The sequence below is a fragment of the Monodon monoceros genome, unplaced genomic scaffold (genome assembly GCF_005190385.1).
Source record: "Monodon monoceros isolate NGI ecotype Baffin Bay Population unplaced genomic scaffold, NGI_Narwhal_1 Super_Scaffold_18, whole genome shotgun sequence".
Lineage (NCBI taxonomy): Eukaryota > Metazoa > Chordata > Mammalia > Artiodactyla > Monodontidae > Monodon > Monodon monoceros.
Window position 1 is genome coordinate 160,154,663 of NW_021703774.1, and position 26,949 is coordinate 160,181,611.

Sequence of the window (26,949 nt, forward strand, 5' to 3'; positions counted from 1 at the left end):
ATCCTACCAGCAGGATCAAAGCCTCTGGTCTCACAGACAACCAATCCGTCTTAGCCAGTAATAACAGGCTTTGAAGGGTTGTGGCATAGAGAAGATAGCTACCTCCGTTGAGAAAAAGGCTAGGGCTCTGATTGTAGCAGGAGGGATTCTGGTTAGATTTCAGAAAGAACTTCCTAGGAAATTTTTTCAGTCTTGGAATGATCAAATTAAACAGGTGACTGGAGGAACTATGGCACCTTCTCCCTTGGTTAGCTGTGAACAAGGGTTCAGTTATTCAGCTAAGAGCTCACGGTACTAGTTGCTTGCCTTTGGGAGAGAGATTACTTTTAAGTGACTCAGCTATCTGAGTCTTTTCTTCCTCAAGGTGCTGCTGTTTAGAGCACCCTACGTCTCCTAGGCCATTCCAGTCGAGGACACAGTGTGGAATTACTGGAAAGAGAATGGAATAAGGTCCGGGTGTGGAACTGCATCCCAGCTCTATTATAAGGCTTTGAGCAGGTCCCTTCCTGCCTTTTGGCCTCAGTTTCCCCATCAGTACAAGGAGGCCAACACAGATCATCACTAAGCCCCCTGTTGGCTCTGAATGACATTCTCTAATTTTAGGGTTTCTCCCTGAGATCCCCTCCTCCCACAGCAGCCAAATTCATTCCTTGGGTGGTGCAGAAGGGTCAGAGGTTGGGGCAGAGATCAGGTTCAAATCCTGGATTTATCAGCTGGGAGACCCTGGGAAATTTCCATGCCTTTCTTGAGCCTCTGTTCCCTCACCTGTAAAAAGGCTGTCATTGCCTTCTTCATAGGTTTAGGGAAGAGAATGGGCAAGCCCTTGCTAAATGGCCACCGTAATTATTTTTTAGCTCTTAGAACACTGTGTGTGTATCTCGATGTGGGGCAGCAGCTGGGGAAAGGGAAGGTTCCATTGTTACCCTGGGCTGGGCTCAGTTCAGGGGTGTGACAGTCCCTGACTGGAGTTAAACCCTCTGTCCCAGCCTAGGCTGGGACCTTTCCGAGTTCAGAGGTCAGCTAAGGTCTCTGGAACTGAGACCAGGAGTTCCAGAGGGGCAGGGTGACGATGACACTAGCCACTCTGCCTGTGTCACTTCTGGCTCCGCTGTGCCTCTTTTTTAAATCTCCAGGACAGCACTGACCAGCTGACAAGGCTGGCGATGAGGGTGAGCCAGGTGTTCTGCAGGTCCATCACAGGCCCCAGCCCTGGACCCCAAAGCAGAGGTGGTACCAGACAGCCAACGGTATGGCAAGAAGAGGGAAATCTTTATTTTGGTTAAAAAAGGTACAGGACAGCAGACAAGCAGCACCCACCGCACGCCCATGGGCTCAGCAGACTTCCTAGGCCCGGCCTGGTTTCCTTTAGTTCCTCTGGAGAGCACGGGGTTGCCAGAGCCAGCTCAGTCCCTCAGTGCCTGGAGCAAAGGGTACAAGCATTCTCCTGGCGTCCTACCTGCTCCGGGGGTGGGGGTGGCGCCGTGGGAACAGCGTCAGACCAGCTGTGCTTAGGACAGTCACCGAACTTGTTCAGCAGCATCAGTCAGCACCCCAGACGGCTCCTTGAAGAAACCTGCTCGGCTCGACTAGAGCTGTGCCTGATTCTGGGGCTGGGCAGGCTCTAAGGCAAGATTCCTAGAGTCCTGACTCCTTACAGATCCGGGGAAGGGGAAGGAGAGCGGAGGAGGGGAGGGTGAGTTTCAGCATAGTATTATGTCATCGTGCCGACAGCAGCTTTATGGCTTTCTACACTGGCCGCGTGGAGGGGGGCGGGGGCAGAGAGGCCAGCCCCTGCCTCCTGTGGGGGGCCCTAGTGAGAACACGTGTGGGGCAGGCTTGGGGGCAGACCCTGTAGGCACAGACGGTGGCCCGGGTTAGGCAGGTGGAGGTGCCGGGTGCCTGGCTCCCCCCAGGCCGCTCCTGGAGAGGCAGAGAGCAGCGGTCTTCAGGAGGTCCTTAAGCCCCCGCACACACTGGAGATCCAGGGCAGGAGAGCAAAGAGGGAGAAGAGAGAGGGTTAGCGAGATGGGAGGAGAGAGGAGGCCCACAGGGGTGCCACAGCACCTGCCTCTTCCCCACAGAAGGGCCAAGGCTTGGGCAGCAGGCAACAAAGCAGGAGAGAAAAAGGGCAGGTGAGAGAAAGCTCAGCAGGGACAGAAAGCCAGGACACAGTGTTAGTGATCAAGGGCCCCTGCACACCAGGACACCACCCGAAGGGGCCCCAGCACCTCGGAGCAGGTGCGCATCCTCTCCCCGACCTCGCTCTTCACCTCCTGCTCCAGCTGGGGAGCTGCTCTGTGCGAAGCCACTTTCTCAGTCCAGAGTGGGGCTGGGCTTCTAGACCTGCCCCAACACCCCGGCCCTTCTGCTTAGGGGGGAGTCCTGGGGGCCCCACCACGGCCAGCACACACACCACACCACACACCAGACAGATGAACGGGCTCCGTGGGGATGGCGAGGCATGCGATGATGAAACGGTGTGTGAGGGGAGCAGGCGGTGCTGGCTGACGGGGAGATACAGTCTTACCAGCTAACCCTCTGCAAAGAGGCCTGTTAGCTCCCCTCAGGCTGTGCAGGAGATGGCAAAATCCTGACAGGTGTCCTGGGGGAGATACCAGAGGTGGGCCAGCGTTACGAGCTGTCTGGCCGGGCCCTGCTGCCCAGGCGGGGGCGGGGGCCAGGGAGGCTCTGGCTCTCAAACTGGAATCCACTGCCTTATACACATTTTCTTAGCTGAGCAGTCCCTGGGGGTCAGCATGGAAAGACAGCAAGGAGGAAGAACTCAGGGGTCTCCAAGCCCCCAAGGCAGGGGAAGGTAGAGGCGACAAAGAAGAGACAGGATGGCCTTTTCTTACACGCCTGCGGGGGCCTAGCTGCAGCCCCCTCTGCTCAGCCTCCAGCAGACAGACTCCAGCCAGGGGAGGAGAACGTTAGCCAGGTCACTGGGCTGCCTGCCTTCTTTCTGTCTCCCCAGGAAAGACCAAGTTTGGCTGGAAGAATAGAGAGCTGCCAGTTGGGGCCTCAGCAAAGAAAGAGCAAACAAAAACCAAACCAAAGCAAATCAATTCTTAAAAACAAAAATTTTATTACAAGCAGGAACAAAGAATACTGGCTTAAATAAAAGGCAGGTAGGAGTCCCCTCCTCTAGCCAGCTTCCTCCCCACCCCCACTGCCACGGCAGCATGGCCCAGGGTCCTGAGGCTGGGGCGAAGCTGCTTCTCCCAGAGGGAACCCCTTGCAGCTGCCACTTCTCAGCTGCCTGTGACCCGCTAGCCTCTGCAGCAAGGACGGACAAGACGCGAGGACTTCCTGTGTCACCTTCCAAGGGCTTCGGCCCACTTAAAGGGCCAAGGAAGGAGACAGAGGGACAATTTCCTATCTATTTTGACAAGAAACTAAAACTCCCAGGAGAGGAGGGACATCCTCTAAGTTTCTGACCCAGATTTAGGCCAACCTTCACTCGTCTCTCGGCCCACCCTGTTCCTTCCTTTTCTCTGGAGGGAGGCCTCCAGTTGGCCGACTCCCCATACTCTAGCCCCTGGCACTGGGTCCCATACTCAGACCTTGGAGGAAGGAGTGTGGCGTGCAGGATGGCAGCCGCTCCCCACAGCCATTACCCCATCCACCTGACCAGGCCCCAGCCTGTCTGGGCAGGTCCCAGCTGGAAGCCTGACCTGGGGGCTGGGCGGCTGAGTCCCAGCCACTGTTTGTCTGAAGTCCTTGGAGGAGGGGAAGATAGGAAGGTGAGGCTGAACTGCCGCAGGAGCCCAGGGGTCTCCTGTGACCAATGCACACACTCCCTGTGCCCATGGTTCAGGCTGCTCCCGCTGTTGCCACCACCAGCTGACACCCAAGGGGGACAGTGGCGAGTGAGGCAGCCCAGGGGGTGTGGGGGAGTGGGAGCCAACCACATTCATACGCGGGCACGCGAGCGCACACACACATACACACACACACACACTCACTCACTCACGGCCAGAAGGTCTCTTGTAATAAACTTATTAAAACCAAGTTGCCTTCTGATAACCCTTAACCTGGCACTACACAGATAGCAATGTGGCTGACTTCATTTTTCTTCTTCCATTTAAAAAAGGCTATGTAGAAAAGAGGTCTATAAAATTGTGCAAAATACCCAGCATTAATAAACCCATTTCAAGTATTGCCAGCATGAGTATAAGCTGCCCATCCCCAGACCTGACTTGGGAGGAAGGTGAGGGGCCAGGCTGGGGCCCTGGAGAACCGTCCGTGGGCAGAGAGAGGGCCAGGCCCCCCGCTTCCTAGTGTGCTGCCCAGGAATCATGCAGGAGCTGAGGTCTCGGGTGCCTGGCTCCGGTTTGGCTTCCTCTGACACAGGCTACCCCTGCCACCCCCAGCTCTGCCCTCTCTACCTGGAGCCCCAGCTCTAGTCTACTGGCCAACTCCATACAAAAACAAAAATGGAAGAAAGAACAATGGCTATCACAAAAAGAATGAAGGAGACCACAGACCAAAGCAGACCACGGAAGCATCCTCTCCGACAGCCTGCTGTCCAGAGCCGATTGCTCCTCCGTCCTGCTTCACCCCTTGGACCCCGGCCCAGCAGGGCCCAGCAGCTCTCCCACCTCGGAGGCATCACACTGAGTCCGCACCCTCACTCGCACGGGGCACGGCTCAGGGGCACGGCTCAGAGGCACGGCAGAGGCTTGGCGTGGTCCCCTGGGCGGCCTCAGGAGCCCTGGCCTCTCTCTCCTGTCACTCCTGCCACTGATCAGCTGGGGGAATTTGGCACCCAAGACCGTGGGAACCTGGTTTAGGGAGCAGAGGGTACAGCCATGGCACAGTGTGGGGAAAGCCACGCAGGGTGGGAAATAAATACGAAAAGACTTAAAAAGTCTTTGGCGGCTCTGCTTCCCTTCGGGTGAAATGGGGAGGGTCCTGGCAGGTGTGGAGGGCGGCAGGTGAGTGCGGAGGGGCATACAGGCCAGCAGGTGGCAAGTACTGAGCCCGGTTCAGGGGTGGCCTCCTACCATGCTGGCATCAGGCTTGGCTCTGCAGGCTGGCTCGTCGCTTCTGATGGGCGAGGGCAACACGGTGTCAGACTGCACAAATCCCCTCCGGTCAATCAGGCTTTCAAAATACAAGGTGGGGGGACACATGAGGCCCTGCCTGACACCAGAGCTCCAGGCCGGTGGCTGGATGGCAGGGTCCATCTCCCAGCCAAGGAAAGACCCAGCCCTAGAAAGGCTGAGGAAAGGGGAGCTGCTCTCCAGTTGGCGGCTCAAGACCCTTCCCTTCTGGAAGGGCCCTCTCTGTACTCTGGACACTTGGCTTTTGGCCACAGATTTTATCCACTATTAATTCAAACTGTCCAGCGTTCTGTCGGGCTCCCAGGCTGCAGGTAAGGGGAAGAGCAAGGATGAAAGGGCATTGGGAGATGGTGCAATTCCTACTGTCCTTTCCCCGGGGGCAGGATCAGAGAGGAGCATATTGGATACTGAGCAGGAGAAGGTGGGGATGGTGTTGGGAAGTCTTACCAGCCTCCCTCCCCCGCCCCCACAGTGCCCAATTTAACTCCGGAGCTGGACATCTAGCGCCCCCTGGTGTCAAGACAGAGGGGGGCGCTTCCCAGCAAGGCTGAGCCACCAGGGCTCTCCTCTGCCAGGAGGAAGACGGAGGCCCCACCCAGTCCAGCCTTCAGCACCAGAAAGGCAGCCTCACTCTAGCATGGACAATACATTAATTGTGGTTATCCCTGGGGAGTAGGATTACATGTGATATACAACACTCTTGTTAGTATTTTGTACTTGATTTTTTTCTACAATGATCGCACGGGATTACAAGTTAAAACTCTCTACAGAATTCCTTTATGTGACAAGTGTCCTGAGTACATCCAGCAGGGGATGGTGGACAGACAGAGAGCATCTGTGGTGTGGGGAGAGGTCTGCTGATTCCAGAACCTCTTTCAGAGGAATAGACTCACAGGGCCACCCCCCACTGGCCTGGCCAGGCCAGGCCCTATGACCTTTCCCCTCTGCCCCCTGGCTTACCTGGGAGGTAGGGGGCCGCAGAGCACAGCACAGCAGTTAGCGATAACACTTTTATGGGTGTAGGGATTGACAGAGGCCTCACCGCTCCTCTTGTTGGACCACGAGCCTTTGATCTGCAAGCAGGAAGGAGCTCTGGGTCAGGTACCTCCCTTCATTTCACTTGTTCTAGAGGCTGGGGAAGATGAGCAAATTCTGAAACCAATTCTGGCTAGTCTATTGCAGGGAACATGCCCTTAACCCAGGCCATTCAGTGAGGATGTGGGGGACTGCTGGATGTTGGGGGGCACCCAGAAGAGGAGGCGCTAACCAAGACAGAAGACAGAGCAGAGCCAAAGAGAAGCCTCCAAAGGAGACTTTGTGGGTGCATCCTTCCTTCTCTGTCCAGCCACCCAAGAGGGAGGATAGTGCAAGGGCACAGGGCTCAGGCTGACCTGGCCGTGAACTCTGGCTCTGCCACAGACTTGCTGCATGACCCTGGACAGATCACCACTTCTGAGTCTCAGTCCTCATTTGAAAAATAGGGAACTCTCTGGTAACACTGTTAGATGAAATCTTGCCCATCTCTAGCTCTGTGAAGCCGGCTATCAAAGGCATTAAGGAGATTAGCAGTAAAGGATACTGGCTTGAGTTTAACCTAGAGTTTTCCAAACTTATTTGGCCATGACATCCCTTTTTGCTTAACCCCTAGTATGATCCTGCAGAAACAGTCCCCAGGAAATCACCTTGGGAGAAGCTGGCTGACATCATTTCTGCTCTGTACCAATCACCCAGCATGTGATACCCTATTGGGCATGTTAAGTTTTGTTTCCCCGAAAGACAGGCCGAGGTCAAGAAATGTATTTTCTGTTGGTCAATGGGCCTCTGAGCAGTATCAGATGGTGGCCCTGGAACAGATGCTCTCATTTGCTTTTTTGTTGTTTGGAAGGATGGTGGGGCAGGGGGGTGGGCGGTCAGGTCTGGCCCAGGGCTGGGCACACAGTGGGTGCTCAAACAATGCTTGCTGGTAGAGATCTACAAGGCAGCAGGTCAGGAGGTTGATGGAGCTTCACATTTCTGTCCTGGCCGGCCCCCTCAACAAGGATGCCTCAGAGAGCCCCAGGACATCCTGAGAACAGGCACATCGCTGCTGTCTACAAGGGCAGTGCGGTGGGCACTGTGAGCTTGTGAGTGCAACCCTGGCTCTGTCCCTTTCCAGCTGGGCGACCTGGGGCAAGTCACTCAGCCATCATATGAAGAAAAAGCATCCTTGTTCCTTCTGCTTCAGAGCTGGCAAAAGGACCCAAAGAGATGACAGAAACTGAAAGAGCTCTGGAAATGGTGATGAGCTGGCCAAATGTAATGACGGTTATGGTGTGAGTGTTGCTCTAGCGGGGCTAGGGAGAAAGCAACCTCGGGACCCTGGTAGCCAGCACCGAGGGGGCCTTGGAAGCCTGCACAGGGTCTCCCGGGGCCCAGCCCTGAACACTGGAAGGAGATGTCAGGTCACCTCATGTCTCCACCCGCATTTCCCTGGCAGTCTGAGAGTCAGGGCTGCACTGCGGCTGCTCCGGGCTCCCTCAGCCCTGCCTCCATCCTGGGATCGGGCCCAGGGATGAGGTGTTGCTCCAGCCTTACTCACGTCTTCATTAGTTGTCAGGTTGGAGGCGACGAGGTAAGTGTGAAACCCTGAGAGGCCCAGGATGGACCAGATGGAGAAGAAGCAGATCACCAACTCCAGCACGGTGAGCAGTGCAGTCAAGGAGGCACATGGACACTGGGGCCGGGAGCGTCCCTGTGCCTGGAAGCTGGCCTCGCCAGCCTCTCTCACCCATCCTTCCGTGGAGCTACTTCCCCAGAAAGGATATAACTTTGTAAGCTTTCCGTGATCTCAGATCACCTCCTGGGCCCCAAGCAGGGTTTGGGAGCACCCCAAGGGCAGGATGAGCCCAGGGTGATGGATGGTAGAGGGAACTGAGGATTCCAAACACCAGAACTGCGGACACGGCATGGTCCAGGGAGCTTGGTGTCTTAAGGAAGGACAGGGACTGTGGCCCTGAGAGCTCTCGGCCATCCCAGCTCCACAACAGCCCATTCAGAATCGGCTCCAGCCTGGGGCTGAACAGAAGCAGCTAGTAGACTGGATTCTAGAGCGTGAACATCGGCTCTAGTCCATTCCCCTGTTTACGGGATGAGGTGCGGGGACCCGCCCCAGTGAAGGGGCCTCGGGTCCCACCAGGGCTCCCCCTTGCCAACAAAGGATATCTCGCTGGTGTCTCCTTCAGAGTGGAGAGGAAGTTGCTTCCCTGAGAGCCTGGGGAGGAAGAGACAGGAGAGGGCAGGCTCAAGGGAGAGTGACCACAGTCCCTTGAACTGGCCAAGCTTGCTGGCCCGGGCCGCCCGCTTGCCCCTGCCCGCACTCCCACCATCATCCCCAACTCACGCAGCGTCAGGTGGGTGACCACACAGGCGAAGATGAAGGCCGTCAGGAATGAGAGGGAAAGAATGAACGCATAGAAGAAGCGGTAGTTCCGTTTCCCCACACAGTTGCCCACCCAGGGGCAGTGATGGTCAAACCGTTCTGGAAGGGCCAGGGAGATGGGTTAGGGCCACCCTGGCCCACAACCAGCAGGGGTGTTTAGAGGCCTCTCGCATCTCCACCCCTTCGCTCTCTCCACACGTGACTCTCAGTTCCTCGACATTCCCGGCCTCTGGTCCTTCACCTGCCAGTTCCCGTAATTCTTCCTTCTTGTCTCAGCTGCAAGGCCACTTCCTTGAGAAAGTCTCCCCCAACCCCAGACAAGGTGAGGCCCCTGTTATCTGCCTTGTTGCCACGGCACTTATCCTTTGTTGCACTTTGCCCACGTGTGTTTATATATTTATTTACAATTGGTGGGCTGGCCTGTAACCCCTATTCGATTGTGAGCTCCATGAGAGGGCCTGAGCTGAATCCCAGGGTCTGGCAGTGTCTGGTACAAAGAAGAGCCACAAAAAGTACTTGTCACCTGGCCTACGATCCCAGCCCCATGCCAACAACCAATGACCCCTGTCCCTTGCTCTAGAATAGAGGACCAATGAGGGGCTGGGCCGCTACGTAACTTGTGGAGAACCGGCATCGGAGGCCTACTCAGAGGGCTGAGCTCACACCAGTACTATGTCCCTGGGGGTGGGGTCACACCCAGACCAGTGAGGAAAGTCCCCTGTGGGAATGTGGGTCACAAGCCTGTCGCAGGCTTCACACCCAGGCCAGGGCCCTTCACGGTGGAGGGGGTGGGACAGATTCTCAGGGATGAATGACGCCCACTGAGTCACCCACTTCACTTCCTGCTGTCTGGGTGTTCCCCACTGTTCTCTCGCTCAGGGAGTACTGAGCTAGCGTGATGAGCTCTCCGCCCTGGGGACCGGGCACAGTCAACGTGGCTCAGCTCGCCTGGGTCCTCCACATAGCCTTTCCCTTACAACACCCTCCCAGGGGCGCACCCTGGGTCCCCATCAGAGCTGCCAGACCTCTGGAGAGCAGGGTAAGGGGACAAAACAGCCTCTGGCTCCCCAGCAACCACTGCAGTTGTGGGTCAGGAGCTTAGCTTCCAAGCCTGGCTATGTCCTCTCTACCTCACCAGCTTAAACTCCTCTGTTCCCAGATTCTTGTCCCTCTAAATTCTGGGAATCAGGTCAAAGTCTTTCGGTATAGCTGGCCCTGGGCCACATATCTAGAATGTCATTGCTCTAGTCTCTGGCTCCTTGGAACCTGGACCTACTGAGGACCAGGCCAAGGCCTGGAAGAAGGGTTCAGGGCATCTCTGTGTCTGCCCCACACTTCAGAGCTGGGGGAAGGAATCCACTAATCCTGCACTGAAGCCAAGGTACCACTGGTTACATTCAGAGCCCCCGCTCCACAGCCCCTCCGCAGTCACAGCAAATCTGGGTGAACCAGACTTCCTGCCCAGCCCTGGATACTTCAGACACCCCCCGGCCCCCGTGAGCGACTCCCCTGTCTGCAAGGCTCCATCCCTCTCAGGGCTCCCACTTACCCACACAGTTGTCACAGACACTGCAGTGTGAGGTCCGGGGCGGCCGAAACATCTTGCAGGTGAAGCAGTACTTCAGCTTCACCACCTGCCCATTGATCATCACCTCCCGGGTCCGAGGGGGTGGCCGGTACGTGGAACTGCCTGTGTTGTCTGAGACGGGGACGAGAGACAGATGGGGGATGGCCAAGCCCAGAGCCGGGAGCCGTAGCACGGGGGGAAGCCAGTGCTGCCTGGCCGGGACAAGAGAAGCTTTAGGGAAGCTGTTTCTGGGGAACAAACATTAGGGCAAAATCCCTAAGTGGGAGACAAATCTCAAGAGCTGCTGCCACCTACCGAAACTTGCTATGCGCCAAGTGCCACGCTAAAGCTTCACACACCTGCTCACGTGCCACTCTAAGGAGGGCTATCAGAAAGGGAGACCAGGGAAGCCTTCGTGAGGTTTATCTGCATCTAAACAAGCCTACATCTAAGTTCTGGTTTCCAGGAGGTTCAGGAGACAGAGGGACAGAGGACACAGTGAGAGTAAAGCTATGAAGAAACAATCAGATCCAGAATGTGAGACATCTACAAGACCACTGGCCTGCTCTCTAACAGAAGTCAATGTCAATACTGTACATCAACTATAGTTCAATTAAAAAAACTTTTTTTAAAGTCAATGTCACTTACAAAAGGAGAAGGGAGATGGTTCTAAATGAAGAGAGATTTAAGAGATATAAACCAATACAATGCTTGATCCTAGACTGGATCCTGTTTCCAAGAACAAAACACAGCAACAAAAGAGATTTGGAGGGTGATGGGGGACAAATGACTATAGATTAGAAATTTGTGAACTATTAATTTTCCTAGATGTGATAATGGAATTGTCATTATGAGGAGGCTATCCTTAAACCTTGGAGATGCATATTGAAGTATTTATGGGTTAGGTGTCTATGATGTATATAATTTATTATGAAATGGTTTAGTAAGAATTATGTGTGTGGGTGTGTGGGTGTGTGTATGACACAAATAACTAATCTAGACGGTGAATGTATAGGAATTTGTTGTATTAATTCTTCCAACTCTTCTGAATGTTAGAAAGTTTTCATAATAAAAATTTTAAGAGAAAAAAGAAATACAGAGATATATGATATTCATGGATTGGCAGAGACTCAATATTAAAAAAGGATTTATTCTCCCTAAATTAATCTGTAGATTCAACATAATCCCAGTCAGGATTTTTTTGGTGTGGAAATTGACAAACTCATTCTCAAATTCACATGGCAATCAAAGGGCCAAGAATAGCCAAGGCACTCTTGAAGAACAAAGCTAAAGGTCTTATACCACAGGACATCAACACTTATGATAAAGCCTTAGCACGTAAGACATCCTGGTTTGGGTACAAGGGTAGAAACGCTGACCAATGGAACAGAACAGAGACTCCAGATATGAACATGTACATGTTCGTGTGGTTCACGACAAAGGTAACATTGCAGTGCCAAGAAGGAAGATGGGGGCTTCCCTGGTGGTGCAGTGGTTGAGAATCCACCTGCCAATGCAGGGGACACGGGTTTGAGCCCTGATCCAGGAAGATCCCACATGCCGCGGAGCAACTAAGCCCGTGCGCCACAACTACTGAGCGTGCACTCTAGAGCCCGCGAGCCACAACTACTGAAGCCCACGTGCCACAACTACTGAAGCCCGCGTGCCTAGAGCCCGCGCTCTGCAACAAGAGAAGACACTGCAATGAGAAGCCCACGCACCGCAATGAAGAGTAGCCCCCACTCGCCACAACTAGAGAAAAGCCCGCGCGCAGCAACAAAGACCCAAAGCAGCCATAAATAAATAAATAAATAAATAAATAAATAAATTTACTTTAAAAAAAAAAGGAAGGAAGATGGTCTCTTCCCAGTAAACAGTGCGGGGTCCACTGGATACACAAATGGGGGGAAAAACATATCTGCGCCCCTGCCTCCCACTAAATACAAATTCAATTCCAGATGGACTGCAGCTCGCAATACGAACGTTCTGGATTAAAAAAAAAGAAAAAGAAAAATAGAGCAACCTCATGACTCTGGAGTAGACAAAGATTTCTTAAACAAGACACAAAGGGACTACTCATAAAAGAGCAATATGATAAACAGCATTTTATCAAAATTAAGAGCTTCTGTTCATCTAAAGAGATCATCAAGAGAATGAAAAGATGACCTTCAGAGTTGTATTTGCAGTACGTTTATCTGACAAAGGACAAAGGATGTGTATCCAGAATATGTAAAGAATTCCTATGAGTCAGTAAGAAAAAGTCAGACAACTGAATTCGAACGTGGACAAAAGATTCAAACAGGCATTTCATAAAAGGAGGTGGTCAAATGGCTAACAGACACATGAAAAGTGCTCATACTTGTTAAGTCATCGGGGAAATGCAAATTAAAACCACAATACATAGGCAAACCAGTACATATGCACCAGAATGGCTAAAATTGAAAAAAAGAAACAAAAAACCACACACACACACACACACACACACACACACACACACACACACATATCTCTCAAGTGTTGGCAAAAATGTAAAGCAGCTAGAAATCTCATATGACCACTCTGGACAACTGTTTTGCACTAACTACCAAAGCTCAGCATACGCATCCCAGCAATCCCACTCGTAGGTATTTTCCCAGCAGAAATGCGCATGAACTGACGTGCACCAAAAACAAGTACAAGACTGTTCCAAAAACAATTCTCAAAATAGCCAAAATCTGGAACTACCCAAACACCCATCAATAGTAGAATGGATTAAAAAAAAAAGAAATTGCAGTATATTCATACAATGGCATTCTATACAGCAATGAGAATGAATGATCCTTAATTACATACGCAATATGAATGAATCTCACAAACGTTGTGTAAAGTGAAAAATACCCATAGACGTAAGAGCACAAAATGTTCACAAATAGATAAAAGTAATCTATGGTGTGAAAAGTCAGGATCGTGGTTATCCTTGGGGGCGGGGGCTGACAGAGACCGGAAAGGGGAACAAGGGGGGCTCCTGGGACACCACTGTTTCTTGATCTGGGTGCTAATTACGTGTGTGTTCCAACCGTGAACCCTCAACAAACAGAACACTTACGAGTTGTACACTTCTGGCAAGCCTGTTATACTTCAGTAAAAATCTGAGAAAAAGGAAAAAGAAAGTAACTTGTCCGAAGTCACAAGGTGGGTAGGCTGGCTAGAGCAGGAAGCTGAACTTAGATCTGCCATATGCAAAACCCACAATTCTACCCACAGAGCCTCTTGGTCCCCCAGGCCACGGAAGACCAGCGTTCCCCAGAACAGTGGCTTCTCCCCAGACAGAATTCCGAGAGTCACACAGGGCTGCCTGGGATCCCCAGCCCTCGGCTATGTTCCCAGACATCATTTCCACTGGATTGAGTCCCAGATAACATCTCCAGTTTGGCCACTTGCCCCTGACGACTACTGAGTGTCTAGCGTGTGCCAGGCACTATTCTAGGCACTTGGCATGCATCAGTGAAGCAGATTCGTGTCTCACGTTCCTAGCTCCCAGAGACTTTTGCTAGGCTGTTTCACCACCACTTCGACGGTAGCATGTTTAAAATGGAACTAAGCATCTAAGCATCTCTTCCTTAGCAATGGCAGCACGGTCAAGGCAGGGGGTTTGAGGCCAATGGACAGACTCTGAAACCTGGTTTTGCCACTGACTGTGTGCGAGGTTGCAGTCCAATGAACTTTTCTGAGCCTCAGTTTTCTCATCTGTAAAATGTGAATAACCAGAATGGGACACGAGTTCTAGCTCCACCTTTTACTAGCTGGGTTTCTCTTGATGATGCCATTTGCTAGATGTGTGACAAGGCAAATCATTTAACCTCTCTGTGCCTGTTTCCTCGATCACTGAAATGGGGATAAGAAGAGTACTCACCTCATAAAGATGCTGTGAGGATTAAATGAGTTAATACGTGTGAAGTGGCACAAAGTAAATGCTTAAGAAGTGTGCACTGTTACTGCCAGCTCATAGAACTACTGAGAGAAAGAAGGGAAAGGGAACAGGTCACTGCGTGCCACTGCATGCTGAGCGCGTGGCGTATATTCTCCTCTTTAGTCCTGATAACGCCCCAGGAGGTAAAGTTATCGTCATCATCTCCAGGTTACAGTTAAGGAGCCTTTTCAGTGAGGCTAGTGACTTGTTCAAGGCCACACAGTGGCAGAATCAGGACGTGAACCCAAGTTCCCAAAGCTTGGGCTTGAGGTCTTCTTGTAAATTTTGAAGTGTCATAATGAGTGTTATTTTTCCCTGTCTAGTTCCTTATTTCTGCTGATGGCACAATCCAAGGGCTGAAAGGAACCTCAAAGAGCATATAACACAGCCCCTGGCACATAGCAGATACCTGATAAATGTCCCTTCAGTGACTGCCTCTGTTCTAACTCCTTCAGTTTACAAATGAGAAAAGAGGGCCAGAGAGGTCAGGGGATTTGTCCGAGGTCACACAGCCAGTAAGTGGCAGAGGCAGGGGAAACCAGTTTGAAGGCTCCTCGCAGACCCTTCCTTCTCCCTCATCCATGCCTGGCCAGTTCCTAGGTCTGGTCAGGTTTTTCCTTCATCACCTGTCACTCTCTCCACTCCCAACACCCTAACCCAGGCCAGGCCTGTATCACCAAACAGCTTCCCCAGAAGACTACCTGCTCCCAGACCTTCTGCCTTTCCACCCACCTTGTACACACTGTCACATTCCTCTAAATAACCCCTCGTGGGTCACTTTCCAGCTCAGAAACCCTTCACTGGCCTCCCCTAAAAAACAGGATAAAGGCAAACTTCTTGTCCTGATGTTAGGACCCTCCACAGTTGGGCTCAACCTCCATTCCCAGCTTTTCTCCCACTACTCTGCCCCAGCTTCCTGCCCCTGTTCCTGAGCCCAGCCTCCCTTCTCTCTGCACACCAGGACTCACCGGGCCTTGTCAGCAGCCTCCCTGACCACAGGAGCCTCGGGGCTGTCAGACCTCACACACAGCACAGGACACACTCTCTGCTCCGTGCCGAGCTGGGACAGGACTGCTGTGTGTGCACTGTCTCTCCAACTGGACCCTACACTGCTTGAGGGCAAGGACAGTGGGATAAACAGGCAGTCCTGGGCCTATCAACTACGAGGCAGCAGGCAAAGAGGAGAGATACAGGCAGCCCTGGAGTTCGAATCCTGACTCTTGAGACTTCCCTGGTGGCGCTGTGGTTAAGAATCCGCCTGCCAATGAAGGGGACACGGGTTCGAGCCCTGGTCCAGGAAGATCCCACACGCCGCGGAGCAACTAAGCCCGTGCGCCACACCTACTGAGCCTGCACTCTAGAGCCTGTGAGCTACAACTACTGAGCCCACAAGCCACAACTACTGAAGTCCGCGTGCCTACAGCCCGTGCTCTGCAACAACAGAAGCCACCGCAATGAGAAGCCCGCGCACTGCAATGAAGAGTAGCCCCTGCTCGCTGCAACTAGAGAAAGCCCACGCGCAGCAAGAAAGACCCAACGCAGCCAAAAATAAATAAATGAATTTTTTTTAAAAAGTGGAACTTAATTGAACAAGAAAAAAAGAAAAGAAATAGTACACGTAAGGGAACTGACACTTGGTGAGTACTTACTAGTAGCTGTTTTCATGAGGGGCAGCAAGGCACAGGCTCTGGAGTCTGAAACACTGGGTTCAAATCCTGGTTTTGCTACCCACTTGCTAATTCAGGAAGTCTCTTCACCTCTCTGAGCCTCAGCTTCCTCATCCATAAAATGCAGACAAGACCATCTCACTCTCACAGAGCTGTGGTGAGGGCTGAGTGAGAGGCTGCAAGGCACAGTGCTGGGCTCACAGGAGCCTTAGTCCTCACAAACGGCTCAGGCTGTGACACCCCGGTGTGCAGAACTCCCCAGCTCTTCCCAAAGCTGTTGATGCTACTCCAAACCCAACCCCTAATCCTGCCCCTCGGGCCCTAGGTCCCAGTGCCTGCCCCTGCCCACTGTGGTCTCCCAGGCTTGGGTACAGGCTTTGGAGCCAGACAGACACTTGGGTGTGAATCTTGGCCCAGTCACTTACTAGCTGTGTGATGTGTGTCAAGTCGGATAACTTCTCTGTGCCCTCACCTGCTAAGCAAATAAAATGGGACATAATCAAATCTACCTCCTAGTGCTGTTAGGAGGGTCAGGCAAGAATTCATCAAGTGGGTTTAGCAAAGTGCCTAGTACCTGGCAAGAGCTTAATAAATATTAGCCATTATTATTATTGTTGTCTCTACGAAACACTATATTCCAACAACTGATCTGTAGAAGAGACTTGAGAACACAACCCATCTGTGAGCAAAGGACAGCCACAGACCCTCTTCCGGACTAAGAGAAAAGTTACTGGAACCCTCACTGGATTCCCAGAGGCCCTCCCAGGGCAGAGGGGTGCCCATGCCTCTCCCCCAAGGCAGGGAGAGAACTCCTACCAGTATGTTCTGGCCCCTGGCAGCCAGGCCTCCTCCTCTCTAGAACCCTGAGAAAGAGGAAGTGAGGCTCTGCACACCCAGCTTCCTCGGGCTGCCAGGAGCTGGAGGTAAAGAAGAGGAAAAAGGGCCCAGTGCAAGGGTGCCAGCCAGACGCTGAGTAATGTCACCAACTGCAGGGCCCTGGATGAGATGGGTCAAAGGAGGCTGTGCAGGGATGCTGCTTCAGGGCTGAGCCCCGCATGGGGTAGGGGAAGACAAGCAGGTGTCCCACTGCTTTTTCTCAGGCCAGACAGTGCTGACCAATAACTGCCCTGGTCTCGGCCTCAGAACCCTCCTCAACCCACTCCTCCCAGCAGCCATTACCAGTGGTAGCTTGTTAGTGCCCAGAGCAAGACCACTTGCCATTCCTGACCACAAGTCTCAAGCCTCTTAAGTTTCAGTAGAGAAAAACCATTTTCAAAGTGCACTGACATTCCCCATCTCACTCGGACAAAAAACGCCCTGGGCTGGGCAACGACGGGACATGTGCCCGCGTTTTACAGACTTCACTCCAACAGTACAAGGTGGGGTTGAAATTAGAACCCTTGCCCTCCAGGGCATTCATTTGTCCATTCTTTCAGACACTAGCATCTATGACATCAAGATATTGTACAAGGCCCAGGGTGGCGGGTGAGGGAAGTAGTGGGTAAGTACACAGAAATGAGTCGAATGCGGTTGCTTGGTTACTCAGTTCAGAAAATACTCGTTGAAGAAATGAATGAAGGAGTGGTAATAAGAGATGCTCTCCCTGCCCTCCAGAGCTCTTTCTGGTTCAGGCTCTCCCCCAAGAAGTAAAAAGCACCTCCAGGTGGGAAACTAGAGCCCCCAGGGACGTGGTAACGAGGGGGAGGCTCCTTCTCGCTGAATGGCTGGGAGAAGGAAATGAATCTCCCACGCCTTCCTCTTGACCAGGGGGCCTGCTTTGGGTATCTTCACCCCAACTCCAGCCCCGAAGAGGCGCAGCCAGGCGCCGAACGGCTGGGACTGTGACTGAAACCCAGGGCTGGCGGGGAGGCCCCTGCGGCTGGCCATGAGCTAGCGAGGAGGCGTTAGTGAGGGGAGGCCGGGGACCTCTACCTGCCCTGCTGGGCCCCAGCGCTGCCCTTCTGTTGTTCCCACCCGTGGAGGAATCAGCTGCAGGGCCGCAGTTGCCCAGCTTCCAGGCTTGAGGTCAGCCTCAGTGGCCAGGCTGTGAATACTGGGTCACTGTGACCCCCACCAGACCATTTCTGTTCATTCGGGAGGTTTATGGAGCCCCTGCCACACACAGGCTTCCTGGCAGGCCTGGGGGTACAGGAAGAGCTCGGCCTGGGGGCAGAGTGAGCAGGAGAGGTGGATAATTACAGAGTCAGCACAGGAGGCACGGTGAGTCAAGTGTGGTGATTCTGGGGCCAGCGTGATCTCATTGAGAAACCTGGCCTGGCCACTTGTTAGCTTGTGATTTTGAGGAAGTTGCTCCCTCTCTGAGCCTCAGTTTCCTCACTGGGTAATAACAGTGTCCACCCTGTAAGATGATGATGCCAATGAGAGATGTAAAGGTGTAACCCACAGCTGGTCAATGAACGGTGTTACCGGTGTCTGTACGCAACCCACCTTGAGGAGACAGAGTGGAATATGTCGGGGGCGGGCAAGAGGCAGCATTCAAGAAAGCAACGAGATGAAGCAGCGCTGCAGCTGGGTGGGAGAGACTGAGACCTTGGGCTCATGGGGGCCTGGGGGGGGCACGGTAGCAGAGGAGGCCCCGTGGGTCAGGGCATCCGCATGCAGTGTGGCTGGGGCACCGGGGAGTGGAGTGAGATGACGAGGGAAGGGTGGGCACCGGGGAGTGGAGTGAGATGACGAGGGAAGGGTGGGCCGGAGCCTCCTTCATCCTGCAGGCGAGTGCGCCTCCGAGGACGAGCTGTCAGGAGGGTGGGAGATGGGTTGTTTCCTGGCCGTGACACTAAGCAGCACTGAATCACATGACGAGAAAGTCACTCCCTTTTCAATTCTCTTTCGAGCCTCGACTCCATCCAGGGGAAAGTGTCAACTTTTAACACCGAATACCTGTGACCCTCACAGGCCTCAAGGTGACTGCTTTCCACAGGCGGCTGTAACCACCAAGAGTTCGGTAACATTGTCATGCTTCTGTTCTTATGATTATCTTCTATTTAGAGCAAGTGGCTTCTGCTAACAGGGCTGATATAAATTTTCCTTGTAAAAATCGTTTAAAAGCAAGCCATGTAAAGGAAAATACTAAAGAAAGGAGGGTACAAGGGGAGATGCAGAAGCGCAAAAATCACCGAGGTTGTACTCCAGTGGCCGATCTTCAGGAAATACTGCTGAGGGTAGTAGGGTGTCACCCAAATTCTGAGCCAGGGAGGGCCAGGTCAAATCTGGACCTTGGAGAGACAACTATGACCGAAGGGAGAGAGGACAGGGCCTGGTCAGCAGAGTCCCGAGCCAATCCAGGTGGAAAATGAGGTGTGTCTGCCCGGGGCAGTGGGCTTCAGAAGGAGCAGAGGGGAGACATTCTGGGGGCAGACAGGATGCAGTTTGTGACCTGCTGTGTGGTGACGGAGGGAGAGGCGGCTTCTGTGTCTGTCGTGTGAGCTGTAACCGTGGCTAGGTGAGTGTCTGTCACTCAGATTCAGGTGTTCCTATGACTTCCCATCAGACCAGGAGCTTCTTGGGGGCAATGTTGCCGCCTCCTCCTACCTCTTTTCCAACTGCCCAGAGCCCACAGGGGAGTCTAGCTCCACGGCTCACCAGCTGACAAGTCAGGAGCTCAGGCCAGGGTGGCCAACCAGCCCTTTTGCCTGCGACTCTGGGGTTCCCCAAGATATGAGGCTTTCAGTGCTAAAACAGGGACAGTTCTGGGCAAACTGTGAAGCGCTGGCCACCCCAGCTGGGACGGTCCTCGCACGGTGGCAGCCCTAGAACCAGATCCCATGGGGCTGGAGCTGCTGGCCTATGGGGCCAAAGTGAGAAGGTCACACTGTCTGCACAGGCCCGGGCCCCGGTAACCAGCACACGTTTATAGGGACAGCACCACCCACCTCAGGGCCGGCCCCCGACCTTCTCGAAAAGGCTCGGTGACTTTAGTCCTTTTTAAGAAAATATGTTTCACCCTGATTAGAAGCCTCCAGTTCAAGTTTAGATTCAAAGACCCCCAAGATGCCATTTTCCAGGCTTGGGAACTGTTCTCAAAGGGATGTTTCTGACCCTGACACTCAGGGGCCCTCAAGACTGACTCCACGCATCCTCCAAATTCTCTAAAGCACTCCTGTGTCCAGCCAACACGGCCTGCTCAGCTCCCACGCCTGCCCCACCCCTTCCCACTCTGTCCTCCCCTCTTCCCGTTCCATTTGCACAGGGGGCTCCCTTCACACACCTTCCTGTGCTTGAACTCTACCCAAACTTTATGGTTTGGCTCAGGGCACCTCTCCAGGAAGCCTCCACATAACCTCCAGGCAGAAGACACCCTGGTTTCTTCGATCCTCTTCCAAAACCTCCTCTAACCTGTGGCGGCCAGTCAGGCCTTCCAGCTTGGACTGGGCTAAGCTGGAAACCACCAGAGGGAGGGTTCACATCAGATTCATATCCCCTCCCCCCCAACCTCCCTGCCTCCTCTCCTTGCAGTCAGGAGTCGGCATACAGAATTAACACATAAACGACCAAACCTATAATGCCTAGTTAGGAGAAATTCCAACTGTCTCTCCACCAGTCACCAGGGGACAGCAAGGAGCGCCTCTGCAGAGGCTGGTCCGTTCAGCCAACGTCACTGAGCCCTCCACGTGGTGGACAAGGTGAACAAGACACTTACCACCCAGGAAAGGCCGCTGGGTTTGCCTGACAATTCTGTAATGACCACCATGCAGCCCAGGGCCATGGTGGAAGGACAAGGTGCTCTGGGAAGGTGTCACGAAGGTGTAGCCTACCTGGGGTCACAGAGGCTTCCCAGTCAATTGAACTGAGACCTCAGAATAAAGAGCGTGTGGCCGCGGAAGACTGGGATGTCTCCCTGCCGCCATCTCAGAAGAGAAAGCATACAGCTTGGGGGTCAAGGCTCTGTCTCTGCGCCCCCGCTCCCGGCCGTGGGATCCCCTGCCTCAGTTTCTGCGTCAGCACGACCGGGCTGTTGCGAGGATTTGTGGGGATCATGGCTGGGGAGCACCCAGCACAGTCAAGCTCTCCCCAAACACAGGGGATTACTGTTGTCAGTATGACCCAAACAGCTCACAGGTGGCCAGAGGATTCCAGGCGGCCAGACCTCTGAGCCTGGGCTGAGTTGGACAATAATCCTGCCTCATGATTAGCCCCGACCTGGAGAGAGGAGAAACAGGGCTGCCCCGAGCCTCCCCTGCTGCCAGCGGCCGGCGCTGCGTCAGACCGCAGGAAACTGAAGCAGCAGAAGCCAGGAGGCTGCGTGGCGAGTGGCCCAGGGGTGTGAGGGGGAAGGAAGCTGGATGCAGGCAGAGGAAGAGGACAACCGAGGGCGTGGCTGAAGACAGGCCAGGGCAGAGGAAAGAGACAAAGAACAGACAAGCGTGGGAGAACATCCTCTCCCCTCCCGCCCGTCCTCCTGAGCTGCTCCAGACCATCGGTGGAATGACTTCCAGGACGGATGCAGCAGGGCTCTGCCACTCACAGGCTGCCAGGGCTCTTCAGAGGCAGCTGGGTATTTATTTAAGTCTGTCTGAAAGCCACCCTGTTAGGGGAAGGAGCCAACCACGGACCGGAAACCCCTGAGGTGTGCGAATCCCCACGTCACTTCTCAGCAGGAAGGAGCTGAGGTGGAGCAAGCTGAGATTAAGGCTGTGGCCGTGGCGCCCAGCCACCCAGGACACCCACTCAGCACTCAGGGAGGCACCAAGGGCCACCTGGGTGCTGGGAACACAGGTCCCTCCTGGCCACGCTGCCCTTCCTGCCGCTTCTCGAACACACCAGTCCGGTCGCCAATCCCGGCTTTTGCTTTTACTACGTCCAGAACGCACATTACTGGCTCATCTCAAGTGCCACCTCCTCCAAAGGGCTCCCCCTGACCGACTCGTCTGGGCCAGCCCACTCCCCACACCACCGTGCTCTCCCCCAGACACCCACGCAGCTCAACTCCTCATCTCTGCAGGTCTTTGTGTCTTTTTGCTCAGATGTCACCTCCTTCACAAGGCCTTCCCCACCCCCCTATGTTTTCCCCCTGTTTAAAATTGTACACCCTCCCCCAGCTCTCACCCTCCTTCCCCCAGCTTCCCTCTTCTCTGTGTCACAGACTAGATATTTAACTGTTAACTGTCTTTCCCCTCCCACTGGAATGTCAGCTCCAAGAAGACAGGGATTATCGTCAGATTTGTTCACTGCTGTATCTAGAAAAGTGCCTGGCACATAGTAGGGGCTCAATAAATGTTTGATGAGTGAATGAGTAAGTGTGTTTAAGAGCAGGGACTCTGGTCAGAGTGCCCGGGGTCTCATCCGCGCTCTTCCACTGACTGTGTGACCTTCGACCATTTACTTAACCTCTCTGAGACTCAATTTAATTAATCAGTAAAAGGAGAATAACAACAGTACCTGTCTCACAGGATTACTGGGGGATTAAATATGATCATGCATATAAAGAGGTGAACACAGTGCCTGGGCTCCAGTGAGCACTCAGTACCGTGTGGCTCTCAACACCAGCCCTCACGTGGTAGCATTTCTCGCTTATTTGCTCACGTGCTTATCCTCTGCTTCCCCCACTCTAGCATCGGCTCCAGCTTGCCCTGCTCACCACGGTACCCCCAGTGCCTAGCACAGCGTGGGAAGAGAAAATCAAGCCTCCTCTCAAATCAAGAAATGCAGAGCTGGGAGACACAGCCACAGCTGGAGTAGGAGCCTCACCGATCTGTTTCTCCAGGGCTGCTGCCTCACAGACGGTGGCCCGGGGCAGGATTCCGGGGTCGGTGAAACTTGTCTGTAGCAGGCAGCTCATGACGAAGAAAAACAGGATGGCAGCAATGATGGGGATGGCGAGGGTCAGCTGGCGGGCCAAGAAGGGACAGCTAGAAAAAGAGAGGGAGAGAGAGATAAGCAGACACTCCAAGGGCTGCCTGGGGCTCAGGGCTACGGCACCAGGCAGGCGCTGTCATCCCATCAAACACCACCACGGTCCTGAACAGAGGCAGATGTATGGTCCCTGGATGAGTGCAGCCCCGCACCCGTCCGTGCCTAGAGCAGACATCACTAATTGATCCTTGTACTTCCTCCCTGAGCCCCTGGCAGATGTGATCAACAGATCCCAGCACTCAACCCCTGCACTTGGCTGCAGCCTCAGATTCCTTCTAAACACAGAGCTTCAGGCAGCCACTACCAATGAACTGGACTGTCACTTGAGATGAATCATCCAAGACAGTGTTCACTCATTTATTCGGTCTCTCCACAAATATTTACTGAGGTCTTCTCTGTGTTAAAGGCAAATGACTTCAACAAGCAGCAGGGATAACGGCAGTGAATAAGACAAGAGGCCCCCTGCTCCCTCAGTGAGGCTTATGGCCTAGTGAGGAAAACAGACCTGTAAACAGAGAACTGCCACACACGGCTTGGCATGTTATAATGGGGAAGGGGAAAGTAGTAGAACAGTTAGGAAAGACTGGATGAAGGAGAGACTTCCTAAGCTAGAACCTGAATGAGTAGGGTCAGCCAGGTAAAGGGTGTAGGGGGAAGAGCATGGTCCAGCCACTGCCACTGTCACCCAAGGGCTGGCATCCGGAGTCAGTTCTATCAGGCCCCCTGACCCTAGTGGGCTCCAACAGCCTGTGCACGGGTCTGACGTTGAGGCCCGCCCATACTATTAACCACCATCCTATGTGGCCTTCCCTCCCAGAGCCAGAGTGCCACGTGATGGGGTGAGGAACTGCTATTTGGGGATGACTGACCTCTGGGAGGCCTGAATCAGCCAACATCCCAGGAGCTGGCACAGTCGCAGGAGCAAACCCGTGGGCATCTACACGCTGTTTCTGGAGCCTCCATTGTTGGAGGCTCTGGCCTCCAGAGAGGCCCTTCCCTTGAGGAGCAGAGACTGCCAAAACCAAGGGCTCCAAGTGGGCCACGTTCTGCTCCAAACATCTCAGTGGTCCCCAGGTCTGAGCCTCAAACAGTGCTGCGCCCTCTGTGTCACCCACATGACAATTCAACCAGTTCATGTACAACCAGACTTCTTGGGAGATGGAGAAGATTTGCAGAGCCCTCAGGAACACCAAGTCCTGGCCCCTGGTTTTACAGACGGGACTCCAAAGCCCACAGCCAGATCCAAGGTCACCCAGCCGGGCGATGGCAGGATTGGGGTCTCCAAGCCCCCAGCAAATGCTCTGTCCACTTCATTCAACAAATAAACGTATTTGCTATACTGTATTGCAATGTATTTACTGTATTGAGTGCCTACTACATACCAGGCCCTGTTCTAGGCACTGTGAATACAACAGTGAGAATAAATACCTGTTCTCATGGAGAGAGACAGGCAAGAAGCTAACAAGAAGCATAAGTGTAGTATGTCAGATAGTGGCGAGTGTTTTGGAGAACAAGTCAGGGCAGAGGGGACAGGAGGGAGGGGGCCAGTTTCCTATATTACAGGGATGGTCAGGGAAGGACTGGAGAAAGTGAGGGAGTGGGCCAGGAAGCTATCTAAAGGAAGGATATTCCAAACCATGCAAAGGCCCTGAGGTCGGAGTATGCAAGGAGGCCAATGTGCCTGGGAGGGAATGCACAGGGGACAGTGGGAGGAGATGGGGACAGAGAGGAAGCCACCACGAGGGCTCTAGCTCTTATCCAGAGAGCCAGGGAACATTCAGATCTGACTTGGAAGTAAAGGGGGCACTCTGGCTGCTGTGTGGGGATGGGAAGCAGGGCAGAAGCTGGGAGGCCTGTGCAATAATGCACCAAATCACACATTAGAGAAAATCATTCACAGCAAGAAAGGCCCTAGAGCCACGTTTACCTTTCCCCAGAGCCTTGGGAGAGTGTGAGCACCTCTCGCCCTCCAGGCCCTCGCCAACAGCGTTCCCACACGCCAGGTCCCTCCTGAGGCTCCACCCCAGTCCAGGCCCAGGCGAGCTCTCAGCCCAAACCCAAACCCTCCTGCCAACACCACCAGCCCAAGTGAGGAGAAGCAGCAACAAAGATGAGATGATTCACAAGCTCTCCTGGAACCCAGAAGTCCTCGCTTCCTCCCTCTCTGGGGACAAATCTGTCACCAGTGAAGATATCCCCTCAGCCCAGAGGTTCTGAATTGACCAAATCCCACACTGCAGGGTCACAGGGGCCGGCCCTGCCAAGCACCACTTCCTCCTGCCTCAGCTGCATCCCTGGCTGGGAGGATCTGGTGGAGCCTGAGGGATGCTGGAAAAGGAACTTCCAAAACACCCACATGGGCGGGCCCAGCGGGGTGGATCTGAAACTCAGCCCAAGGGCCATGCTGGAGGCTGGGGGCTCCCCAGAGTTTCTGCTTGTTAATTATTCTGGAACTTTTTATCCACCCTGAGTCAGAAAGGAAAGGGTGAAAGGGAGAAGCTAATTGGTAGGAACTCCTCACCTTGCTTCAAGGGGAAACCCAAGGTTGCAGATACATGATCTGGCAGCTGGAAAGGGTACCTGGGAGCCAGTGTCTTGGTGGAAGCCTTATCAAGGCCCTTGGGAAGGACTTTTTGGTGATGACAAGTAACAGCAGCAGCCAGCTTTAAATGCTTATCACCAGCTAAAAGCTTATGTGCATGAATTCCTGCCACCCTCGTGACAACCTGAGGAAGGGGTACTATTATACACCGCATTTTATAGATGAGGAAACTGGGGTTCTGAGTAGTGAAGTGGCTGCCCCGAAGTCACACACTTGGTGCATGGTGGAGCTGAGATGTGAACCAGCTCTGTTGCCTGCAGAGATGGAGTTCTTAACCACCTGTAAAATTGAGTACGACCACAAAGGATGGGTAGAACCAGGAGGGAAAGGTGGGGCTCACGCAGCATGGGTAGGGGTGCGTTTGTGTGTATGTGCGAGTGTGTGTGAAAGGAATCAGGAAGCAGGTGGCTCAAGCTAGCGATCAATGGTAGAGTGGAAAACTTCTGATACAAATATGTGACCCTGGTAAAGTGACAGGCATCCCTTCCTCCATCCATGAAATGGAGAACGCTGTGTGGGCCAATCCTGAGTCACTGGGGATACGAAGAGGTCAAAAAGCCATGGCGGCAAATATGACCTGTCACACGAAAATCCTCTCGACTCTTGAAAAATAACAAGGCACTGCAACTGTCCCTGCCGTGGAACAGGCCAGAAGGTACTCTGGAGTGTTGGGAAGGGAAAGAAAGCCAGGAGGTCAGGAGGTGGGGGGCAGGGGCCTGGGACATGTCTGGGGGGACCAGAGGAGGAGGAGGGAAGGACAGGAAGCTCTGGAGAAACTAAGGAAGGTGCTGGAGAGAAAAGGGGAGGTCTGAGAGGCCCAAAGATATTTGAGGGCCTAGGGTAAGAATGACTGAAGGGAAAGCAAGGGGGGAGGGTCTGAGAGTAGAGAGATGACTAGGGGACCCTAGAGGGACCCTGGAGGGAACAGGGAAGATGGCCGGGAAATCTGAGGTGGTATATAGCCAAAGGACAAGGAAGAAATTCAGAAGCTGTCTGGAAAGGATATAAAGAAAAGATGCCTCAAGGGGTCAGAAAGAAGCTGGGAACAAGAGATGGTCCAGGGGATAGGTGAGGAGAGGGGAATCCATCTAAGGAGCTGGGGAGGCCTGGGGCAGATTCTGAGAGGGCAGAGAGGATAGGGGTCTTGGAGGGACATGGGAGGGCAGTGGTCCTGGCAGAGGTTGGCAAAGGCAGGGTGCCAGGGAAGGATGGGGGTGCTAGGGAGGGGCCAGAGGGGATGGGATGGCTGGCAGGGATGGAGGGGACCAGCTTAGATGGTGATCCAAATTGTCACGGAAGGATGGCGAGTCTGGGAGGGGACCAGAAAGGACAGGTGGGAGATAAGCAAGGAGACTGGAGAGGCCTGAGGGCAGATTCTGAAAGGCGCCAAGGAGAAGCTGGGAAGGGAGGGTGCCTGGCAGGTGCTGGGAAAGGTGGAGGGCCCAGGAGGTGGGAGAGGACGGGGTGCCCAGCAGGGGACCAGAGGGGCTGGAGTGTCCATCAAGGGCTGGGGAAGGTGGGGTGAGCGGCAGGCGGCAAAGGGGATCGGAGGGTATGGGGCGCCTCAGGGGGCGGGGACGCCGCCGAACTCACTCGAAGACGAAGAAGAGGACGGTGGTGGTGAGGATGAGCAGCAGCGTGAGGGCGAAGACGCCGCCGTGGCCGGATAGCATAAGGCGGCCGCCGCAGTAGAAGCGGTTGCGGCCCGGGAACACCTCCCACTTGCGCCGCGGGCGGCGGCCGATGCTCCCGCTGCCGCTGCCGCTGCTGCTCCAGCGCGGCGCGGCGGCGGGCGGCGGGGGCCCGG

General features: G+C 53.9%; 1 protein-coding gene across 1 annotated transcript in view; it reads right to left on the reverse strand.

The window, feature by feature from the left end:
* Positions 1–1,256: 1,256 nt before the first annotated feature.
* ZDHHC18 (zinc finger DHHC-type containing 18) overlaps positions 1,257–26,949 on the reverse strand; it is a 26,245-nt gene continuing 552 nt past the window's right edge. Inside the window, exons 2-9 of the mRNA XM_029228482.1 lie at positions 26,736–26,949; positions 22,376–22,536; positions 10,034–10,183; positions 8,446–8,583; positions 8,268–8,316; positions 7,645–7,747; positions 6,027–6,139; positions 1,257–5,106 (exon numbers count right to left, since the gene is read on the reverse strand). The exon at positions 26,736–26,949 is cut by the window's right edge and continues 26 nt beyond it. Of these exons, the coding sequence (XP_029084315.1) occupies positions 4,989–5,106; positions 6,027–6,139; positions 7,645–7,747; positions 8,268–8,316; positions 8,446–8,583; positions 10,034–10,183; positions 22,376–22,536; positions 26,736–26,949 (1,046 nt within the window). The 3' untranslated portion in view covers positions 1,257–4,988. The remainder of the gene's footprint in view (positions 5,107–6,026; positions 6,140–7,644; positions 7,748–8,267; positions 8,317–8,445; positions 8,584–10,033; positions 10,184–22,375; positions 22,537–26,735) is intronic.